Source organism: Theropithecus gelada, chromosome 12 (genome assembly GCF_003255815.1).
Source record: "Theropithecus gelada isolate Dixy chromosome 12, Tgel_1.0, whole genome shotgun sequence".
Taxonomy (NCBI): Eukaryota; Metazoa; Chordata; class Mammalia; order Primates; family Cercopithecidae; genus Theropithecus; species Theropithecus gelada.
In genome coordinates this window covers 115,627,211-115,647,434 of record NC_037680.1, presented here as the reverse complement: position 1 = coordinate 115,647,434, position 20,224 = coordinate 115,627,211, and the positions used below count along the sequence as shown (strand labels likewise).

Genomic DNA, 20,224 nt, shown 5'->3' with positions numbered 1-20,224 from the left:
CTGCTCCAGCCTACATCAGGGTTGCAACTGGGCCCGGGTTGGTCTGCCCCTCCTTCAGCCTGTACCTTAGAGAGAGGTGCTTTGGAAACATCACTCTGAATAAAAAAGAAAGAGAGAAAGAGAGGCAGCCTGTGCCTAGCCGTGGTGTTCCCCGCAGCCGTATGCAGCCACTCTAGTTTTCCCGAGGCCCGCAGCCTGCAGAGCTGCCCATTTTGCCTGAGAAAACTCCACCAGGTGGACAGGATCGACCCCGAGCTGGCTCTGCTCTCCTCTCCCTGGCCTGTGGTTGGGATGGTGGCAGGTGATTTCCAACTGCGTCAGCTGCTATTGCCCGTGCCTTGTACACAGTGGTGTTCAATACTGGTTTGCTGCATAAAGGAACTTTCTGGAGAACGCACGCCATCAGAGGGCGAGTGGAACAGAAACTCTGCAGGTGAAACTGGCCCTCCATGTTCACTGGCCATGTCTGGACCTGGCCTGAGTTATGTGTGGTTTGCGAGCAGTGGGTGATGTGCGTCCAGGTGAAGTACCTCTTTCTGTTAAAAGGGGACATCGGAAGGCGTCCTCCACCCCTAGAGCGAGAAGCCTTACTGCTGAAGGTGGTTCTTCCAGTGGTTTCTGGACTCCGCGCAAGAACCTGCCTCCTGCAGAGTGGAGGGCTCAGGGGTGTCTCCCTTTAACTTGACATCCTCAGTTTTGAATATGAAAACCAGGACTCATATTTTGGGTGGTCTAATTATGAATGTGTCCAATTGTTTTAAAATACTGGCAGTTGACCAGTTCGATTTTGACCCTGAACTCCCACCTGACTTTTTAAAAATGTAATTCCAAATATGGAGGTGCATTTGTTCTTCCTGAATTGATGAAAGGGGGCTCTCAGTGTCCCCAAGGCCTTCAGACTGCACAGAGCTGCTTCAGTTATTTGCCTGCGTCCAGCTCGCCTCCCAAAGGCAGCTCTGCAGTGCGGCCCCAGCCCACAGCCCAGCCAGTGAGACTCAGAACTGAATGTCAAAGGAGAGGGAGAGAGAGAAGGAGGCTTTGTTTGCGGCCGTGGCCCAGGGAGGTGACCCACAGGCGCCTGCGTCAGTGCCGAGGCACGGGGCCTGGCCTGCATCACAGAGGGCTCTGACGTGGCGCCACTGCCAAAGTGACGTCCTCCTCATGCCCCGCCTGAGAACCCGAGCCCGAGCCCCACGGTGTGGAGATGATCCCTTCTCCAGGCTGAGGGGCATTCTGCAGCGGTGGACACTTGAGAGACTTCATCCTCGTGAAAGGAAGGAAAAAGACCTGGGAATGTTGTCACTAAAGGACACTAAAGAGATGTGGCCCCTGGCAGCACACGCCATCTGCAGCCAGCCCGGAGAAGGGCCGTCCAGGAGCCCTCGAAACAGTGGGGAGGTCTGGTGATACACAGCACGGGAGACACGGCTGCCAAAAGCCTCCGGCGAGTAGGTTGCAGTGGCCCCGGGGGCCCTGAAACAGCCCCCCAGGAAAAGAGGCTGACCCCCGCTACCTCCACCGCCATTCATCTGTGCATAAGAAAAGGACGTTTGAGATTTTCTTACAAAGTTCTTGAAGTTTTTCTTTAGGTTTGGAATTTAAAGCTGGACGTGGTGGCTCACACCTGTAATCCCAGCACTTTGGGAGGCCAAGGTGGGTGGATCACTTTGACTCAGGAGTTCAAGACCAGCCTGGGCAACGTGGTGAAATCCCTTCTCTACAAAAATTAGCCAGGCAAGGTGGTGCGTGCTTGTAGTCCCAGCTACTCGGGAGGCTGGGGTGGGAGGATTGCCTAAGCCCTGGTGACAGAGGTTTCAGTGAGCCCAGATTGCATGACTGCACTCCAGCCTGAGCAACAGAGCAAGACCCTGTCTCAAAAAAAAAAAAAAGAAAAGAAATTTAAAGGAAAGCATCAGAAGTAGTCCTGGAGCTTCTCTGTCCACTGAGTCCTCCCTGGGCCGCCTCCTTTAAAAAGCAAACAGGCAAACCCTTTTCCTCTCTCAGCCTGGCTTCCTGGGAGTGGCCATTTGCTGCAGGAACCCCTCCCCTCCACCCTCAGCTGCTTTGTCCCCCACCCCACCCTAAAGAAGGGACCTGCCTCTGTGTCCCCCACAGGGTTGCTGCCCTCCATCACTTTTATCCACTTTAGAATGGCCCCTGGGCTGCTAAAGAAAGGCAGGCACACCATTTCCGGTCATTGCTGGGATGGGGCAGCCCCACAGGGTCCCCTCTAAGGTCCTAGCCTTCCTCCCCCACCCCTCCCCCTATTTCCCTTCTGCATCCCCCCATTTCCCTCCCCCACCATCCCCCATTTTCCTCCCCCACCCTTCCTCCTTCTCCCTTTGCCCTTTCCTGGCGTGGCACCCACTCTTCTGCTGGTCCTCTGGTCTCCTCTCCTTGTCTGTGTGTGTCTATGCCTGTGTGTATTTATGTATCTGTATATCTCTCTCTTCATGTGTATATGTATCTGTATGTCTGTGTGTGTATCTGTGCACCTGTCTATGGTTCTGTGTGTGTGTGTGTGTCTCTGTTTCTGTGTCCCTGTGTCTCTGTGTTTGTGTCTGTGTGTGCCTTTGCATGTATGTGTATCTGTGTGCATATGTATCTGCATGTGAGCCTCTATGACCTCCCTGCCTCCTGACACCCTAACACTGGTCCCCTGAGGCCTCATCCCTGTTTCTTTGGCTCCCCAGCTCTGCGTAGCACCTCTGTGCTCCCAGCTTTGACTTTGTTCCACCTTCTTACTGCTCCAGTCCTGATCTGTCTCCCAAATCACAGACTTGAATCTGCACTTTCTTGCTGGATTTCTACGGGCCCCACTGGATGATGGGATTCAGCCTCTCTGGGCTGCCCTCTACCCACCTTCCCTCCCCAGGCAAGCGTGTCCTCTGTGGTGACCCTTCTCTGGTGCTTGGCCAGGAGTCCTGGTGCCTCCTGCTCACTCTCCTGTCCCCACTGACGCTGGACCCAGCCTCTGTGCCAGCCTCTGCCCAGCCCTGCTGCCCCTGTGCAGTCGCTTCTCTGCAGGCATTCCCCTGCCCTCGTGCTGACTCATTAGCACCTTCCTGTGTCGCAGGCAGGACCATGCACCCCTCGGAGAGACCCACAGCCTCTCCTACCCGTCCACTGATGAGCAAAGCCCACATTGTGAGGAGCCCTCTGAGGCCCTGAACACCTCCTCAGCCCTGAGCTCCCATCCCTGCGCCCTCAGTCATGAGCTCTGGTTCCCACGTCCTCAGCCCTGAGCTCCTGTCCCCATGCCCTCAGCCCTGAGCTCCCATCCCTGCGCCCTCAGTCATGAGCTCTGGTTCCCACGTCCTTAGCCCTGAGCTCCTGTCCCTGCACCCTCAGCCCTGAGCTCCGGTCCGCACGTCCTCAGCCCTGAGCTCCTGTCCCTGCGCCCTGAGTCATGAGCTCTGGTTCCCACGTCCTCAGCCCTGAGCTCCCGTCCCTGCACCCTCAGCCCTGAGCTCCGGTCCGCACGTCCTCAGCCCTGAGCTCCTGTCCCCATACCCTCAGCCCTGAACTCCGGTCCGCACGTCCTCAGCCCTGAGCTCCTGTCCCCATACCCTCAGCCCCGGGCTCCAGTCGCCACATCCTCAGCCCTGAGCTCCAGTCCCCACGTCCTCAGCCCTGAGCTCCGGTCCCCATGTCCTCAGCCCTGAGCTCCCGTCCCCACGCCCTCACCCCTGAGCTCCGGTCCCCGCGCCCTCAGCCCTGAGCTCCCGTCCCCGCACCCTCACCCTGAGCTCCGGTCCCCGTGTCCTCACCCCTGAGCTCCGGTCCCCGTGTCCTCACCCCTGAACTCCGGTCCCCGCGTCCTCAGCCCTGAGCTCCGGTCCCCACATCCTCACCCCTGAGCTCCCGTCCCCGCACCCTTACCCCGAGCTCCGGTCCCCGCGTCCTCAGCCCTGAGCTCCGGTCCCCGCGTCCTCAGCCCTGAGCTCCGGTCCCCGCGTCCTCAGCCCTGAGCTCCGGTCCCCGCGCCCTCACCCCTGAGCTCCGGTCCCCGTGTCCTCGGCCTGTGGTCTGAGGCCCTGTCTCCTCATCCTTAGACTGTTGCTTTTCCTTCCACACCTGCAGCCTCCAGGACATTCTTGCTTCCTGAAGGCCCGTCCTGGCTACTGCTCTCCCTCCTCCCTAATCCCTCCTGCTCCTCATCCAGGGTATTGTCCTCAGTGCTCTGTGCCACCTTCTTAGGGAATTATTCTGCGTTCAGATTCTTTGTTCTTTGCTCTCCCTCCAGTGCACGGAGTAATAAGGGCCCCACTCTCAAGAAACCTCCCATGCGCCACTCAGTCAGTCTCATCTCATTACCCATCAGACGGCGCCGGGCCCTGGGGGAGCTGCGGGAACTGAGCGCATGGGTGACCTTTTGATGAGTGTCCTGAAAGCCAAGCCTTGGATGCCATCTTTGAGGTCCCCTGTGAAACAGCGCAGCTTCACCCAGCACACCTGGTGCCCCTGCTCACAATGACCGCGGTCCCACCGGGCTCCCTGTTCTCCCTGCCCTCACAGGGCCTCTGAGGCTCTCAGTGTGCAGGAAGAAGATGGGATTGAGAAATCACAAGCAATCCCAGACCTCAAAATCATCAAGTGAAACGAGTGTTGAAACACAGGCTTTTTTTGTAAACCACTGAGAAACCTGTCAGAGCAAATGGGGACAATGTTGGCAGATTCCTTGTTTCTCCGCAGCTTTATGAAGCTAACTGAAAACAATCGCCTGTATTTACAGCATACGGCGTGATTTGATTCTTGTATGCGTTGTGAAATGATTGCCACACGGGACCTCATTCATGCCCCCGTGCCCTCACGGGGCTCTCGTTGTGTCTGTGGTGAGGTCCGTGAGTATCAGGGCCACCAAGCTGGGCATCAGGCCCTAGAACTTATTCCTCTCCCAACGGCACCCTCACCAGTGGACAGCACGTTCCTGTTCCTGACGCGCGGCCACCCACTGCTCCACGCTCGTCCCTGCAGGTCTGGCTTTCTGAAACTGAGTTCCTTACGTGCCACGCCGCCCACCGGTTCCCGCACTGCCGATGGCCGGCCCTCCCTGACACTGCACTGCCTGCACCCTGGCTGGACCTGGCTCCCTTTCCCTGTACCAGGTCGAAACCTCTTCTGAAGACAAGCTGCCTTCGGTTTAGAGATAAACAATGGATCCATGTTTTCTTCACTTGGCTCTTACTGCCATACTTTGAACTGCTCTTATAAAGAAAGTTAAGGGATGATCACGTAAAACAACCCCCCCCCCCCCACACCTAATCTAAAGGCTCTGATGTTCCACAGTGAGGCACAGCAGGGGCTCCGGAGGCTGAAAACTCACTATGTTGTGTGTGTGTGTCTGCATCTCAGACCTGCTGCGTGGGGACCGGTGTTGTCTGATACGGCTGACCCCTGGAAGCAAGCGGACACTGAGTGCCCACCGATCTGTCCCCCGTAGTTCAGGCAGCCGGAGAGGCCGCCTCGAGTGAGTGTGGGGCAGCACGCAGTGTTGTGAGGGTGTTTAAATACAAGGGCTCAGGGGATTTCAGGTGTCAGGCTTCCTTGCACAGCTCAGTTTCCTTCTGGAAACAGTCAGATGTGGTGCTGAGATCCATCCTCCATGCACTGCAGCTCCTCTCTCTGCCAGGAACTCGGCTTGTCCCACCGTCCCTCAAATCTGCCCTTCAGCCTGTTCCCCGCAGGGACAGATAAATTGCGCATCCAGAGAGACCCCTCGATTTGGGGCTTTGGGATTGTGGGACGTTCTTTCACAGTCTGCAAAGGAATGCAGCTCAGTCAGTGCCTTCTTCTGAGAAACTGCACCCTTCCTAGTCTAACTCCAGACCCCCACCTCCTCTCCTGAGCCTTTTTATGCCAGTTCCCACGTCCCTCTCTCCCCTCTTGCTCTCATCTCCAGCCTTTGCTCTGCTCACATTCATCCCTCTTCTGGCTCCCTTGCCCAAGCAGCTCCATTGCCCAAAACCAAGGAGTTGTCCTGGCCACCCTCTCTTCCCTCTCCATATGCAATCTGTCCCTGGGCCTGGAGCTGCTTCCTTTTTGCTGTCACAGAAACCTGTCCTTTCTCCCATGCCTTAGCCAGACGTGGAGCTGGCCTCACCCTTTCAACCTCTGGCCCGCCTGCCTGCCACAGGGCATGTGTCTAGAACATGCACCTGCTTGTCTTCAGCCCAGAGTGCCCTTCCCACAGCCCCACCTTGTCTCCGGCACCCTGCGTCCCTGCTCTCCGGCCTTCCACGCTGTAGCCCTGCTGACTCCTCACAGCTCCCGGAGAGCACTGAAGTCAGCCTTACACCCCGTTCCACTTTGCGCCACTACCTGGACGCCCCTTGCATTTGCCCCGTCCTTTTAGTGAATGTGCAATGAGTAATGCCTGTGCCACATGGATGAGTCAGAAGTGGTCCCTACCCCCCTGGCAACTGCAGACTGCAGGAAAGATGGATACATGAATGGCAACCACAGGAAAGCCAGAGGATGGCGGGGGGCTGGAGGAGGGCACATTGCACTATCAGGAAGATCAGCTGACCCTTCCTGGAAAAGGTGGCATGCACAGGAGGCCCACAGAGCCTCTCACAGTGGCCGGAGGCCGAGGAAGGAAGGGAGGCAGTGGGCTGGAGGCGAGTGTGGCACGAGGGACGTGGAGCCGGCAGTGCGGTGGGGAGCAGGGTGGCAGGGGGAGAGAGAGGGAGGCTGCAGGGGCGACATGGTCAATTGATGGAAGGGCTCTGCAGCAGAGGCAGGATGGCGGAAGAGCACTTGGGGGACGTTCAGCAGGGGAGTGACCAGGTCCACTGGCCCGTGTGAAAGCGCACCCTCACTGCTACATGAAGAAGATTGCAGAGAGTTGACGCTGGAGGTGGGGGCTTCCCGGGGGCCATGCTGCCATCCAGGCAGGAGAGGCCAGGTGGGACCAAAGCAGGAAAGGCAGGAGGTCGAGGCTGGAGAGAAGCAGCACCGTCCAGAGGCGTTTCTCATGGGCAGTGCGCGGGCAGTGCTTGGCGGACGGAAGTGGGAGTTTGGGGTGTGACTGGACAGCTGGCCAGAGAGAGGTTCCAATAGCCAAGAGTGGGTCCTAGAGAAGGGAGAGGCTTGGAAGAAGCTCTCTGCGTTCGGCATTGGGCCTGCTGTGCTGGCCTGTGAGGTCTGACAGGAAAAGAGGTCAGGGAGCATCTAGGGAGTCCCACAGGAGGGAGGATGCCACGGTTCTTGGGGCCCCATAGTGGGGCAGGTCATGCAGGACCCGTGGAATCCTGCAAGAAGGGAGGTCATGGTGTCCCTGAGATCCTGCAGAAGGGGAGGCCATGGCATCCCTGGGATTCAGCAGGAGGGGAGCTCATGGCACGTCAGTGGGATCCCACAGGAAGGGAGGTCACAGAGCGTCCATGGTATCCCAGGAGGGAGGCCGTGGCATCCCTGGGATTCAGCAGGAGAGGAGGTCATGGCACGTCAATGGGATCCCATAAGAAGGGAGGTCACGGAGCGTCCATAGTATTCCAGGAGGGAGGCCATGACATCCCTAGGATTCAGCAGGAAGGGAGGTCCTGGAGTGTTTCCAGGATCCGGCAGGAGGGAGGTCATGGCACATCGGTGGGACCCTGCAGGAGGGGAGGCCGTGGCGTGTCAGTGGGCTCAGGCAGTGAGCATTGTGGACGTCGATGTCTTCCGCTGGGTGGGTGGTGGCTGTTTCTCTCAGCAGTTGTGGCTATGAGGTCAGCATTGGCCTCTCCCCTTCACACTCAAGCTCCCCTCTGCAGACTCGGTTGACACCTGCGGCTTCTTTTCTGTTTCTCGGTGCCTGACGCAGAAGAGGTGCTTAGTAAACCCCAAATGTTAGTCAGCCTCCTTCCCTGGGCCAGGTCACCTTGACCCCGGGCTGGGGTCCTGATGGGCATTATTTTCTCAGCACCGTGGATAGCGCCCAAGTGCCTGTTGTGCTGGAAGATGAAGGCACCTGCTGGCCTGTGGCAGGGCGATAAGATGCCTTGAGTCCCTGATTGTCTGCCCCAGAGGGGGGTGGTTGGCAGCATCCCTCCTCCTGTCTGATGAGCTCAGAGGCCCCGGCTCTCTGTGCTTCATGTGTTTCCTCTGCCTTGCAGATCATCCCGAAACCAAGCGAGCCGGCCCGGCAGCCAGAGAGTCACCCAGAGGAGACGGAGGAGGAGCTCCGTGAGCACCAGGCTCTGCTGGACGAGCCCTACCTGGACCGGCTGCCGGCGCAGAAGGAGGCGCACGCACCAGCTGGCGTGCAGGTGAAGCAGGAGCCCATTGAGAGCGATGACGAAGAGGCAGAGCCCCCTCGGGAGGTGGAGCCGGGCCAGCGCCAGCCCAGTGAGCAGGAGCTGCTCTTCAGACAGGTGACTACAGGCAGGGAGGGCACCAGCAGGCTGGCACGCACAGCCACCCTCAGTCCCCGGGCGGCATCTTCTGTGTGATGATCATGGGAGCTGCAGGGCATGCTTGCGCTGTCGCTGTCCAGTGTCTCACCCGTCTTGTCCTGGCCAGTGAGGGAGGTTGATGTGGCTTCTGTTTTGTCCCAGCTGTTCCTAGGGATTCGAGATGTTTGCCCACTGCGGGTGGTTACCTAACTGCTTTCCAGCCATGCACAGGCCCCAGAGAATGGGTTTCCTTCCTGTTTGTAGGCTGTAAATGATCACAGCATCCACGTGTTAGTGAGATACAACATGCTTTTTAAAGAAGTGAAGGAAATAGAGGTATTAATTGATCAAAAAGACAGGCAGGGTCTGATCAGAAGTCAAGACCTTTTGTGGCCCAGTGGTGCTAATGAGCAGCCCTGCAGATCCAGACAAGACGGGTACGATCGTGGCACCCAGAGCCAGTAAGGCTTCAGGCCACTGACACCCAGTAACCAAATGCACAGGAGCCTGATGAAGAAGGCCAGTGAATGATTGGTTAATTTCCAGTGAAACATAAAACTTCTGAGTCAACAGAAATACCTAAGGCATTTGGGCAGCCAGCTGGAGCCCCGTATCTGCAGCCAGAGTGTCCTCAGAAAGGTGGCTTCCTCCCTATAGGCAGGAAGCGAGCCTGAGGAACCACAGCTGTAGGATTTGATTCTGTCCTCCAGCAGCAGAGCTGCTGCCTCGGCTGCAGGAGCCACTGGATCATTCCCTCCCTTGTCTCTGGACTCCATGCTGGCCGTGCCCCTGAGCACCTCCCCAGCTTCCTGACTGCCAGCTGTGTGGCCAGAGCTGCATCTCTACCCCCAGCAGCACCCTGGAAGCCAGGAGCAGGACGCCCTGCAGTAAACTGTTCCCTTTCATTCTCAGCTGCAGATCTTGGCACCGAATGAATCAGTGTGAGGCCTTGTACCTGGAGCACGTGGACCCAAGCCTGCCGCACGGGGGGTCAGGTCTCAGTGGTCTGCAGAGGCTTCTGGGCCAGGAGCCCTTCTCTACCAAGCTTCCCCCGGCGGCTGGCATTGGGTGCTATTTCTCCTTTTTGTTCAGAGGGCGGCCTCTCTCTAATTTCTGGGCCGTCTTAATTAGCACCCCGGGCGCTAAACACTACACAGCCCAGCAGCCTGGCAAAGACAGAGAGAGAAAGCCCCGGGCCTCTCTGGCGCACACACGGTGCTTCGTGGCGAACACTCGTCCACAGGTCCCGTCTGACAGGCCCGGGGTGGGGGCCTCTTCCTGTGGTCGGGCCTTGAAAGTCGATGAAGGTCTGAAATTCAGTGTGCTATTATTATGCGGATAAGAAGTGGGATACTATTTACATTAATAATTTTTAGGACTAGTTTCTCATAGATCGGCATTTACTTTGAAAAAAGAGGCTTGTTATATTCCAAGCGTGAGACGATGATTAGAAACACTTAATTTCTGTTCTCTCTGGAGAGTAATGGGCAGAACTCCTTATCAGGGAAACTTGGTAGTACACGGAGCAATTTGCCGAGGTAAACCTAAGGCGGGGCACCTTCCAGCCGGCGTCCGGGAGGATCGCTTATTAACTGCTTAACCACGTGGGGCCCACGGCAATCCCAGCTGAATTTGGTTAGCCGCAGACTGGAGGCCTGTGGGTGCTGGCTCCTACTCCAGCTCCTGCTCCAGCTCCTCCACCTGTCTCGGGGCTCCCCTCTTCTCTGCTCCCTCCTGGCTCTGATTGCTATTTTTTTCTTTTTTTGAGACGTAGTCTCACTCTGTTGCCCAGGCTAGAGTGCAGTGGTGCCATCTCGGCTCACTGCAGCCTCCACCTTCTGGGTTCAAGTGATTCTTCCCCCTCAGCCTCCCGAGTAGCTGGGACTACAGGCACCTGCCATCATGCCTGGCTAATTTTTTTTTTTTTTTTTTGGTAAAGACAAGATTTCACCATTTTGGCCAGGCTGGTCTCGAACTCCTTACTTCAGGTGATCTACCCACCTCGGCCTCCCAAAGTGCTGGGATTATAGGCGTGAGCCACCCGGCCTGATTCCTAAAGACAGGACAGATCAGAGCCTGGCCAGGCAGCTCTGGCTTCCCCCAGTGCTGGCAGCACAGGGCTGGACTCCGCCTCTCATACAGGAGCTGAGATGTAGGTACCTGGTTTTCCACATTCACAGGATTTGTTCATCAAAACTAAGACAGGATTGGCACAGAGCTCCCAGCGAGGAGGCGCCCGGCTTTCTTTGTGCCTCGGCCTGGGTGGCAGGTCGCTGTGCTCTCCCTCAGCTGCTGTCTGGGGAGAGGCTGGGCAGCTGTGGCCTCATCTCTGCCCTGCTTCCTCCACTCCACTCTGCCTCGTATGAGGGTGTGCACCTCAGCCTGTTCCCAGAATCCCTTGGGGTGTCCCAGGCCCCTGACTAAGTGGCCTCCCTACACAGAGCCCAGCCCAGCCCCATCTCATCAGAGAGGCACATCCCCACCAGCAGGCCTGCTCCAGGCTCCAAGGGTCCTGGGTGCCTGGAAGCTGATGGGCTGTTTCTGCTTTTAGCCTGCATGAGGATGTGTGGAATGTGAGACCAGGGAGGGGAGCGGCTGCAAATGAAGCCCAGCTAGCACTTCCAAGTCTGAGAATCAAGGGTGCTTTTTCACCCAAGTTCAGTGTGCAGATTCAGTGCTGTTGGTCAAAACTAAGACCCACAAACCCAACAAGGGGGCGAGGCTTCATGCCCACTCACTGTACGTGTGTGGTGTGGCAGAGTGGGTGCTCTGGTCCCCACATCTGCATGGCCTTCGCGTATCTCCCAGTGGAACCAGCGAGGGTCAGGCTGCCGCCCCAGCAAGAGCCTCTCTCCACACCTGCCAGGCCCCACTCCCCTGCACCTGGTCCAGGCTGCTCCTGGCTCAGTACCTCCTCAGAGAAGCCCTCGTTGATACCCCATACTGTCCAGGCCTCCCTGGGACCCCGTGACTCAGCCTGTGTTATCCTGTTGATGAAGCCCATGGCAGGATCCCATGTGGACAACCTGCTTTCCCTGAAAAAGAGCCACATCCTGGGTGACAGAGCCCGTGCTGGCCTCATTCTCAGCTCTGGGCCCACTCAGGCTTCAGGGCACTCACAGGGAAGGCCTCTCCAGGCAGCTGGCCTCCCAGCATCCTTGTGGCCCGTGTATGGCCTGTGCATGGACGGGAGACTTGCAAGAGAGGGCAGCCCCTAGCCCTGCAGCCCAGCGGTGGGAGGTGCCTGCAGCCGCCAACATGGCCGTTTCTTCCCCGCAGCAAGCCCTCCTGCTGGAGCAGCAGCGGATCCACCAGCTGAGGAACTACCAGGCGTCCATGGAGGCTGCTGGCATCCCCGTGTCCTTCGGCAGCCACAGGCCTCTGTCCCGGGCGCAGTCCTCACCGGCATCTGCCACCTTTCCCGTGTCTGTGCAGGAGCCCCCCACCAAGCCGAGGTTCACGACAGGTAACAGATGGCCTTTGTGCAGCCTGAGGATGTGACACGGGCCACAGTGGGCACAGACCGGGGCGGGGGGTACTCTGGGCCCAGCTCTGTAGAGGCTGAGGGGCTGGGCGGGCACGAGGGCAGGAACCACACAGGCCTCTCATGGAGGCCCTCTCCCCGCCCCACACCCTACACCCTCAGTTCTTTTATTCTGGGAGCCTGTCATGGGCTCACTTGCCCGCCTTTCCTGTCCCAGAGACCCATGGTCTCCTCCAAGAACAGTCCACAGCCCATGCCCATGGGACCATGAGAGCCTACAGCTTCTGGTCCGGCTTAGGAATCACGAGCCCACACTTCTCCACTTACTCCCTCATACTTCACCCACGTCCACAACGTTGACTCTGAGGCTCCAGTGGCAGAACTGTGAATGGCTGGTGGGGGGCCATGATTACACGAGAGCAGAGCCCGGGACTCCTGGGACATGCTGCGGGAGCCACACATCTTCTGTCTGTGCCATCCCTCATACCATCCTCACCCCGGGGAGGTGACCTGCCGGCAGGGGTCCTTGGTTTTCCCTGCACGGTACCTCACCAGAAGTCAGGAAGCAGGCGAGGTGTCCACCACGGCTGAGGAGGCAGGCGGGGCTGGGCCCTGGACTCGTCTGCCTGGAGCTGCCTGGAGCCAGGGGGGAGACTGCTGTCCTGGGCCGCCCCGCCGCCCAGCCACCCCTGCAGGGGAGAGGCGGGAAGGAGGGCTGGCTTCTGGCAGGGCTTGCCTCTGAGACAAGCACAGAGGCAGGAGAGCTCTTCATATTGTTTTGATCTAATATTTCTTGTTAATGACGCACTAAGAAAAAAGTTCTGTAAATACAGCATGGCTTCATTCTTCAGATAATTCTCATCACATGGCTTAGTGTTCTGCAGTCTGCAAAGTTCTCACTCTGAGGTCTTAGAAGGATGCTATTCATATTCAGAGAAAAATTTCCGTAGTAGTAATCCAGCAAGTAAAATGCTGCTTCTCAGAAAGAAAAGCAGAAAGAAAACTGTGGAAGGCCACAGAAGCAGCCAGATGGCCCACTCCACAAGTCCTCGGCAGGTGACTGCAATAAGCGTGTTCTTGAAAGAATGCAGCTCAGACAAGGGGGACCCCAGTCACCGCCACCAAGGCGGGAATTCGCCCACTAAGCTGGCCCACCGTGACTGGTCCCAGGAGAATTCCAGGGAGTCCCACTTCATTGTTGTCCTTTCTTAGTTTGTCTTCATTACTTTTTAAACAAATTTGTAAAACAGTACGTGTTCATTGTAAAGAAACAAACATGATAGAAACCCACAGGAAATACCATTTGCCCGTAATCCCACTCCCCAGTGGTGGCAGGTTGTTAGTATTTGGTTTAAATCTTCCAGATCTATTTCTGTGCATAGCCAGATGGACAGATAGACACAAACATAATTTGTTTCACAGAGACGGGACTCTGTTGTGTCTGATGCTTTCTGTTAGTACCTCACACTCTCAGCCATCTTCCTGTGTCCGTGCACAGCGACGCAGCACGTTCCTTTAGCCACGTGGTCTCCTGGCTGGCTCTGCCACCCTCAGCTGTGTGGGTTTTGCCGCTTCTCCATCTCTCTGCGCTCCAGCTTTTCTGTCTGTAAAGGCAGTAAAGCGGGTGTCTGCCTCATAGGTTCCAGCCGTGTGCTTAGTAAATATTAGCACATGTGACCTTATCATCATGATTCCACTGAAAGGGGCCGTCCCCATTCCTCGTATCCATGAGCAACTGGTTGTTTCTGCACACACACCTGTGTATTTCATGGCACCGTGTCCGTCATTGCCTATGTGTCTATGTTGCCATTACAAACTCCCGAGCACACTCATGCCCACACACGGTGTACTGATTGTGAGTCCTAGATTCGTTGACTCCTATAAGCCTGCACCTACCCTGTTGCTTTTTTTTTTTTTTACCAGAAGTCCCGTCCCCCAGCACTGTTTTGCAAGTACCCCCAAAATTCCTCAAGTGCAGGAGACTGACTCCTGTTAGTCTGACTCACAAGAGGCTGAGCCAGGAAGTATGGGAACTAATATGCACCAAGAGTATCCTGTAGCTGGACCCTGCAAACACTGGACCACCTTGAATCTCAGCTCCCCTTGGCTGGGGATGCTGCCTCTGTTCCCAGTAATGGGAACATATGTGGGGAGGACCGCATCCTGGGCCAGCACACTGAAGCGCTAGAGCAGGTCTGTCTGGGCAGCTTGCCCAGGCTCTTCACCATGTGCCCCGCCCTTATCCACCTGGGTGAACCCACATTAGCATAGGTGCCCCTGGGTAGTGACCTGCCTGCTGAAGGCATCCATTCACCTAGCGTGGCCTTCCCTTTGTTAAGTCCTGGAAGACCAGGTGTGTGAGGCACAGACACATCCCAGCAGGGCCTCGGGGCAGCCCTCCTGCCGGATGTCACTAGGCCTTGTGAAAAGGGGCCGTGGCAGAGCTGTGTCCCGGAGGGCCGCCTGGCCTTCCCTCCCATTTGTAGCCTCTGGAGACAGGCCAGGTACTCTCCCCTTCACGGCAGCCCCACGTGTACTGAGACAGGGTGGCATCCAACACGGGTTCAGGCACGTCGCCTTTCCTACTGCAGAGCCCCAGGCTGCCGGCCCACTTGGTTCTGGGGCTCCCACCAGGAGCCTCTCTTGTGGCTGCTGCACCCGGGGGCCCGTCCGTGCTGAGCTCAGTGCTGTGGGGAGCACATGGCTGGCCTCTGTTCACAGTCAGAGGCTAAGTAGACCTGTGTACACAGGTTTTGCGTGTGTTTTCTAGCACACGTGTTCCAGTCGCTCTGGAAGTTTCTAAAAGCAGGGCCTGAATCTGGTGTTTCTTTGGAATCTCAAGTACCTTGGACAGTTCTCTGCCCAGCAGAACTGGAGTTAGAGGTTGGTCCAGGACCAGGCAGACTTTGAGGGTAGGGGCGAGAGTCGCCTCCTTCTGGAAGTCACCACCATCCTCCCCAGCACAATTCCCGCATGGCGCTCACCCCTGCAAGGTGCAGCCACCCAGGGCGGGCCTTCTCGTCACTGTTCTCTCCTCAGCCTGCTGCAGCAGGGCAGCTGCGTGCGTCCCTGCCCAGGTCCTGGGGCACTACTGTGAGCATGAGTGACAGGCAGGCCTTCCTGCCTGCCTGGCCTCTGCATTCGTCCACGTCCTCTGGGCCTGGCCAGTCAAGGGGTCTTGGCGAACATGGTATTTTTCTAAAGGACCATCCCAGCCTCCGTCTCCTTCTAGGGAAGTGTGGTCCTGCCACCGCCCGGGGCAGCCAGCTAGTGGGTGGCTGGCTTGCCCCTGGATGTGCGCTGATCTTGGCCCTTCTGCCTTGCCCCAGGCCTCGTGTATGACACGCTGATGCTGAAGCACCAGTGCACCTGCGGGAGCAGCAGCAGCCACCCCGAGCACGCCGGGAGGATCCAGAGCATCTGGTCCCGCCTGCAGGAGACAGGCCTCCGGGGCAAATGCGAGGTAATGGCAGCCGGGGCAGCTGGGCAGCTGCGGCTTTGGACACCACTAGAGGGGACCCTCATGGACCTGCTTGATTCAGGGCATTGGCTTTGCAGGTGGTTCTTTGGGCTTACAGTCCCAGGGGAAGGGCCATGAGCATCTTCACTGTCTGCCTCTTGGGCAGGCAGCCATCTGCTGAGAAGCCTGGGGCTGTCTCCGTGGAGTCCCGGGCAGGAAGCTGCTGCCTCTGTCTGTGCCCTTTTCTGACGTTTCACTCCCACCTCTCACCTAGCAGGCTCCTCCCGAGGTCCAGGGCTGCCGCTCCCTGCCTCCGGGTCACTTCCCTGAGGAAGCCAGTTCCCACCACGCTCCCCCTGGGCAGCCAGGAAGGAGCCACGGGGAGATCCGATTGTATCTCAGATCAGGCCTGTTGGCTTTTTGTTAAAATAATTTTCTCTTTTTTTAAGATTTTGAAAGCTTCTTCAAGAACATAGGGAGACCTCAGGCCCTTGGGGCCCTCCTCAGAGTTAAGGTGCTGGCGAGGCAGTAGGTCGTGAAGGGAATGGAGCTGCAGGCTGGGCCTGGCCTGGTTTGAATTCAGCTCCCTTACACAGCTGAGTCACATGAGGAGGCTTAAGGGACGCTGCAGCTCTGGCTGGGCCTCAGTTTCCCTGGCCACCAGGGGTTGGCAGCGGCCTCACTTGTTCTCATACAAGCAGGGCCCAGCCCCACCTCCTGATAGGAGCCAGAGCCCTGCCCTGAACCTGGCTGCAGTGGACTCCCACGCCCAAGGAGGTGAGAAGGATCAGCCAATTAACGCTGGAGGACAGGACAGTGAGGCTGTCCCAGCTGGTGCGCTTTACCCTGGAGGCAGCTGTCACAGGGGATCTCAAGCTCTTCGACCGGGAGGAGGGTGTGGCCAGGCCTCCTGATAGTGCAGGCAGGAAGAGAAGGGACTCCCGTCTGGGAACTGGTGACCTTGGACAAATTTCCATTTCTTTGTCTGTAGAGAGGGGCTGGCGACACTGTGCAGGATCACACAAGGCGCCACCCCTGCCAGGACCCACCAGTAGGGACCTGCTGTGTCCCCCTCCCCACACCAGGATTCCCACCACCCTACAATAGCTCACAGGGTGGACAGGAACCTCCACACCCACTCCTTCAACAGCCCTGGGCACCCAACAGCCCAGGGCCCAAGTGGCCGTGGCAGAGATGAGTGAGCACATGGAGCTGGCGTGGCGTGGCCTTTCTACGTGGGCATGGAGAGCCTCCAGTCTCCTGGCTTAGTTTCTGCAGGATTCCGCTCTGCAGGTTCACCTGCCCCTCCTTTAGAAGCTGGGATATTTGGGAACTTAAGCCAATCTGTGCTTCATCTTACCCCCGTTTCCTTTACCAGTTTTATTGGTGATACATGATTCTCGGGGGAATTCTCCAAAAGTCAGGCCCAGGACCCTCTCCTGCAGTGCCCTCTGGGAGGAGGGAGGCGGGGAGGAGCCACTGCAGAGGCTCTTGGCACCTACTTCAGGGATCCGGTCGGGATGGCTGTGCCACTGGAGGGCAGCATTGCCCAGCGGACACTGGCTTCGGGAAACTCCTCCTTCCCCACGTCCATTCCCTCCACAGGACCAGACAGTTGTCCTGCTGCCCCTTCCGGGGACTGCCCAAGGCCTCCTGAGGCTTCCAGAGCTCCATGATCTGCTTCCCTGTCCCTCCCCTACGTGTGCCCCCACCCTCAGGGGGGGTCCCCTGAGGCCAGGGGATTGGGAGAGGGTCTCTCGGCCAGAAAAGCAAAGCAAATGTGAGCAAGGGAGGAGTGAGAAAGCAAAGACCTTGAAAGAAACAGCCCACTCCTCCACCCGCCCTCGGCTCCTCTGCCCGCCCTCGGCTCCTCTGCCTACCCTCGGCTCCTCTGCCCACCCTCGGCTCCTCTGCCCGCCCTCGGCTCCTCTGCCCGCCCTCGGCTCCTCTGCCCGCCCTCGGCTCCTCTGCTTGCCCTCGGCACCGTGGGTGAAGGTGCCAGCCACAACTGGGCCAAGGGCTGGCAGAAGGTCCCCAGGTGTTGGGGCTATGGGACAAGACCTGAGCCTGGCAGGATCTCAGGGAGAGGAGAGCTGGGGGAAGACGGGTGACTGGGGAACAGCCACAGAGGCCGTGGAGGCCGTGCTCCCTGGACGGTGGTGCCTTGTTCCCACACGTGGGGCAGCTCTCCAGTGCGGGTGCCCCCCAGGTTCAGAGCAAGCGATGTGCTAACTCAGCCTAGGGGGACGTGACGTCACCCACCAGGCTTTCAGTGCCAGCCAGCCGGGGGTCACTGGCCTCCTGAGATGGCTGAGCAGAGGGGCCATGGGTATGGGACATGGTTCGCTAAGTGGGTACCTGATAGAAGAAGATGGGGTGGATGGGGCTGTGACTTCCCCAGTCCACAGACCACGTGGAGGCCACAGCAAGACTGAAGCCCAGGCCGGAGGGCAGGGCCTCGCAGGGCAGGGCCTCACGGTCAGCATCCCTCCTGTGGGTAGATGACTGCCTGGAGGCCTGGGTAGTGAGGCCCTCCCCTCACACTGCTTCGTGTGGTGAGGAGGGATGGGAGTGGGCTGGAAGATCTCTGTGAGCTTGGGACCATGTCGATGCTGGCAGGCCGGCCCAGCAAGACGTGGCCCCCGGTCCAGCTGTCTCGCTCGCTGCCTCACTCCAGAGCAGCCGGGCAGGCCTCGGGAAGCTGCCTCACACATTCTGAGCAGTCGGGGGGTCCTCTGAGTACAGCCACGTGTGTGTGCGAGCCCCACCCTCCTGCAGAGGCTTCCTGGGAGCCAGAGCAGCTCCTGGCCAATTCGCGTGCCCAGCTTGGTTTGTCCTGCCTCCAGGCATGGCGTCCGGGAAGGAGAGGAGAAGGGAGTAGGCTGGAAGTCAGATGTCACAGAGACCAGGGTCCCAACTGGGGTTTGCACCCTGCCCCAAGCCTGTTTTCTGTGAGGAACAAAGACTCCTCCTGTTTTATCCCAGGAATTAAAGGGAGATGGAAATGACGAGGTCGGCCTCCCAAGAAAGTAGGAAGGGGACACCATCACCACCGCTCCGAGAGCGGCTCTGGAAAAGCCTCTCAAGTGCTGCCACGCAGGCTGAGCCATCTCAGTGTCATGGGCCTGCAGCCTGAGCCGCCGCGGTGTCGCAGGGCTTTTGGGCTTTGATTCTGTGTCTTTTCTGTCCCCATTTCTTGTGTTTGTAGGCAGGGGGTTCTTCTACTTTTCTTCTTTGCCTTATTCTAACATCACCTTTAATTTGTGAATTTAATTTGTGGTCTAACGTCAAGTCTCTTGCTGCAGTTCAGGTTCTCATCCAGTGGGTCGCTTTTGAGTGAGGAGGACACGCATGGCTGCCGGGGCCCTGCCGTTCTTTCACCTGAAGTCCACACTGCATGACCTGCCTCTTAGCACCACAGGGCACAACCCTGGTCCTCTACAGGGGCCTTCCCAAGCGTGGGCTGCCCAGGCCTGTCTGTCCAGAGGGAACTTGGCCCTGGCCACAGCTGCCTATGCCTGTGCACACATGGGGGCTTCCGGAAATCATTGGAAATGAGAAGCCCCAGCCGGGGCGTGGTGGCTCACTCCTGTAACACCAGCACTTTGGGAGGCCGTGGCGGGCAGATCACCTGAGGTCAGGAGTTCAAGACCAGCCTGGTCAACATGGTGAAACTCCATGTCTGCTGAAAATACAAAAATTAGCCAGGCGTGGTGGCAGGCACCTGTAATCCCATCTACTCAGGAGGCTGAGGCAGGAGAATCGCTTGAACCCGGGAGATGGAGGTTGTAGTGAGTCAACATCGCACCACTGCACTCCAGCCTGGGCGACAAGAGCGAACTCCGTCTCAAAAAAAATAAAATAAAATAAATTAGAAGCCCCCATAGCTGCCCAGGGCCCCAACTGCACCCTGACCCCTACCCAGGGAGTGCGTCCCTCCTGCCTGGCTTTCCAGGGACGTTCGGCTTATGTCCCCAGAGTAGAAGCAGCGCTAGGTCGTGGTGGGACCGTAGAGTCGTTTTTTACCATTGGAAGCCGTGTCACATGTTGTCTTTGTTAAACCAGGGACCTTCATAGAGAAAGCCCGGTTTTGTGAAATTGTTGTTCATGAAGAGCGAACCCGCAGACCAGCCTCCCCTGCCCAGGGCACCTGCCCTCTGGAGGTCCCTCCCCTGTGGGCAGGGGCTGAGCTCTCCTGGCTCTACCCCTTCCTTCTCCGCCCTGCATGGACAGGACTCCCAGGTGCACTGCGTCCTGCAGGAAGGCTGTGTGCCATGGCTCCTGGTGGTCTGAGAGGAGCCCCAGGTGCTGGGCTGGTGTAGAGAGCCCCCGAGCTTTGCCCGCCCCAAGTCTCACACACAGGGTGGGCAGCGAGGCCTGCAGGAGCTCAGTGGATGCCGGGGCAGGGCTGTGGTCGGGAGGCAGAGAGCAGATCCTGCTCCGGCCTGAGGGAAGCAGGTGATGGCCACAACCAGGGCCACCTGTGTGGCATCTGACTCATCCTGTGGTGGCCTAACCCTCTGAGAGCCATTTCCATGTGAAATGTTAACTCGAATCTCATGTCCGAAGCCATCGTCCCCTTTAAAAGGCTAAATGAATGTAGCTCAACTGAAGAACTCTCATTTTCCTGTGACTTTCTGGAGAAAATCTGAATTAGCCCAGGGATCTCGATCTGAGGAATTTCCAAACCACAGAGAGACACAGCCGGATGCCAGCTAGCCATGCAGGGCAGATGCCAGACCCTGGCGGCTGTGGCCCCAGGCGGTCCAAGGAAGGCTGCTTCATCCTGGGGCTCAGAGACTCCGGGAGCACGGCTGGGGTTTCCCTTGAACGTGAGGGAAGCGCGGCAGCTCACCTCTATTTTAAGACCAGACCCTGGCAGTTGGAAAGCAAAGTAATAAT

General features: G+C 58.0%; 1 protein-coding gene across 1 annotated transcript in view; it reads left to right on the top strand.

The window, feature by feature from the left end:
• HDAC4 (histone deacetylase 4) overlaps positions 1-20,224 on the top strand; it is a 345,400-nt gene that overhangs the window by 271,261 nt on the left and 53,915 nt on the right. The window contains exons 13-15 of the mRNA XM_025404973.1: positions 8,100-8,357; positions 11,658-11,844; positions 15,192-15,325. Coding sequence (XP_025260758.1) covers positions 8,100-8,357; positions 11,658-11,844; positions 15,192-15,325 — 579 coding nt within the window. The remainder of the gene's footprint in view (positions 1-8,099; positions 8,358-11,657; positions 11,845-15,191; positions 15,326-20,224) is intronic.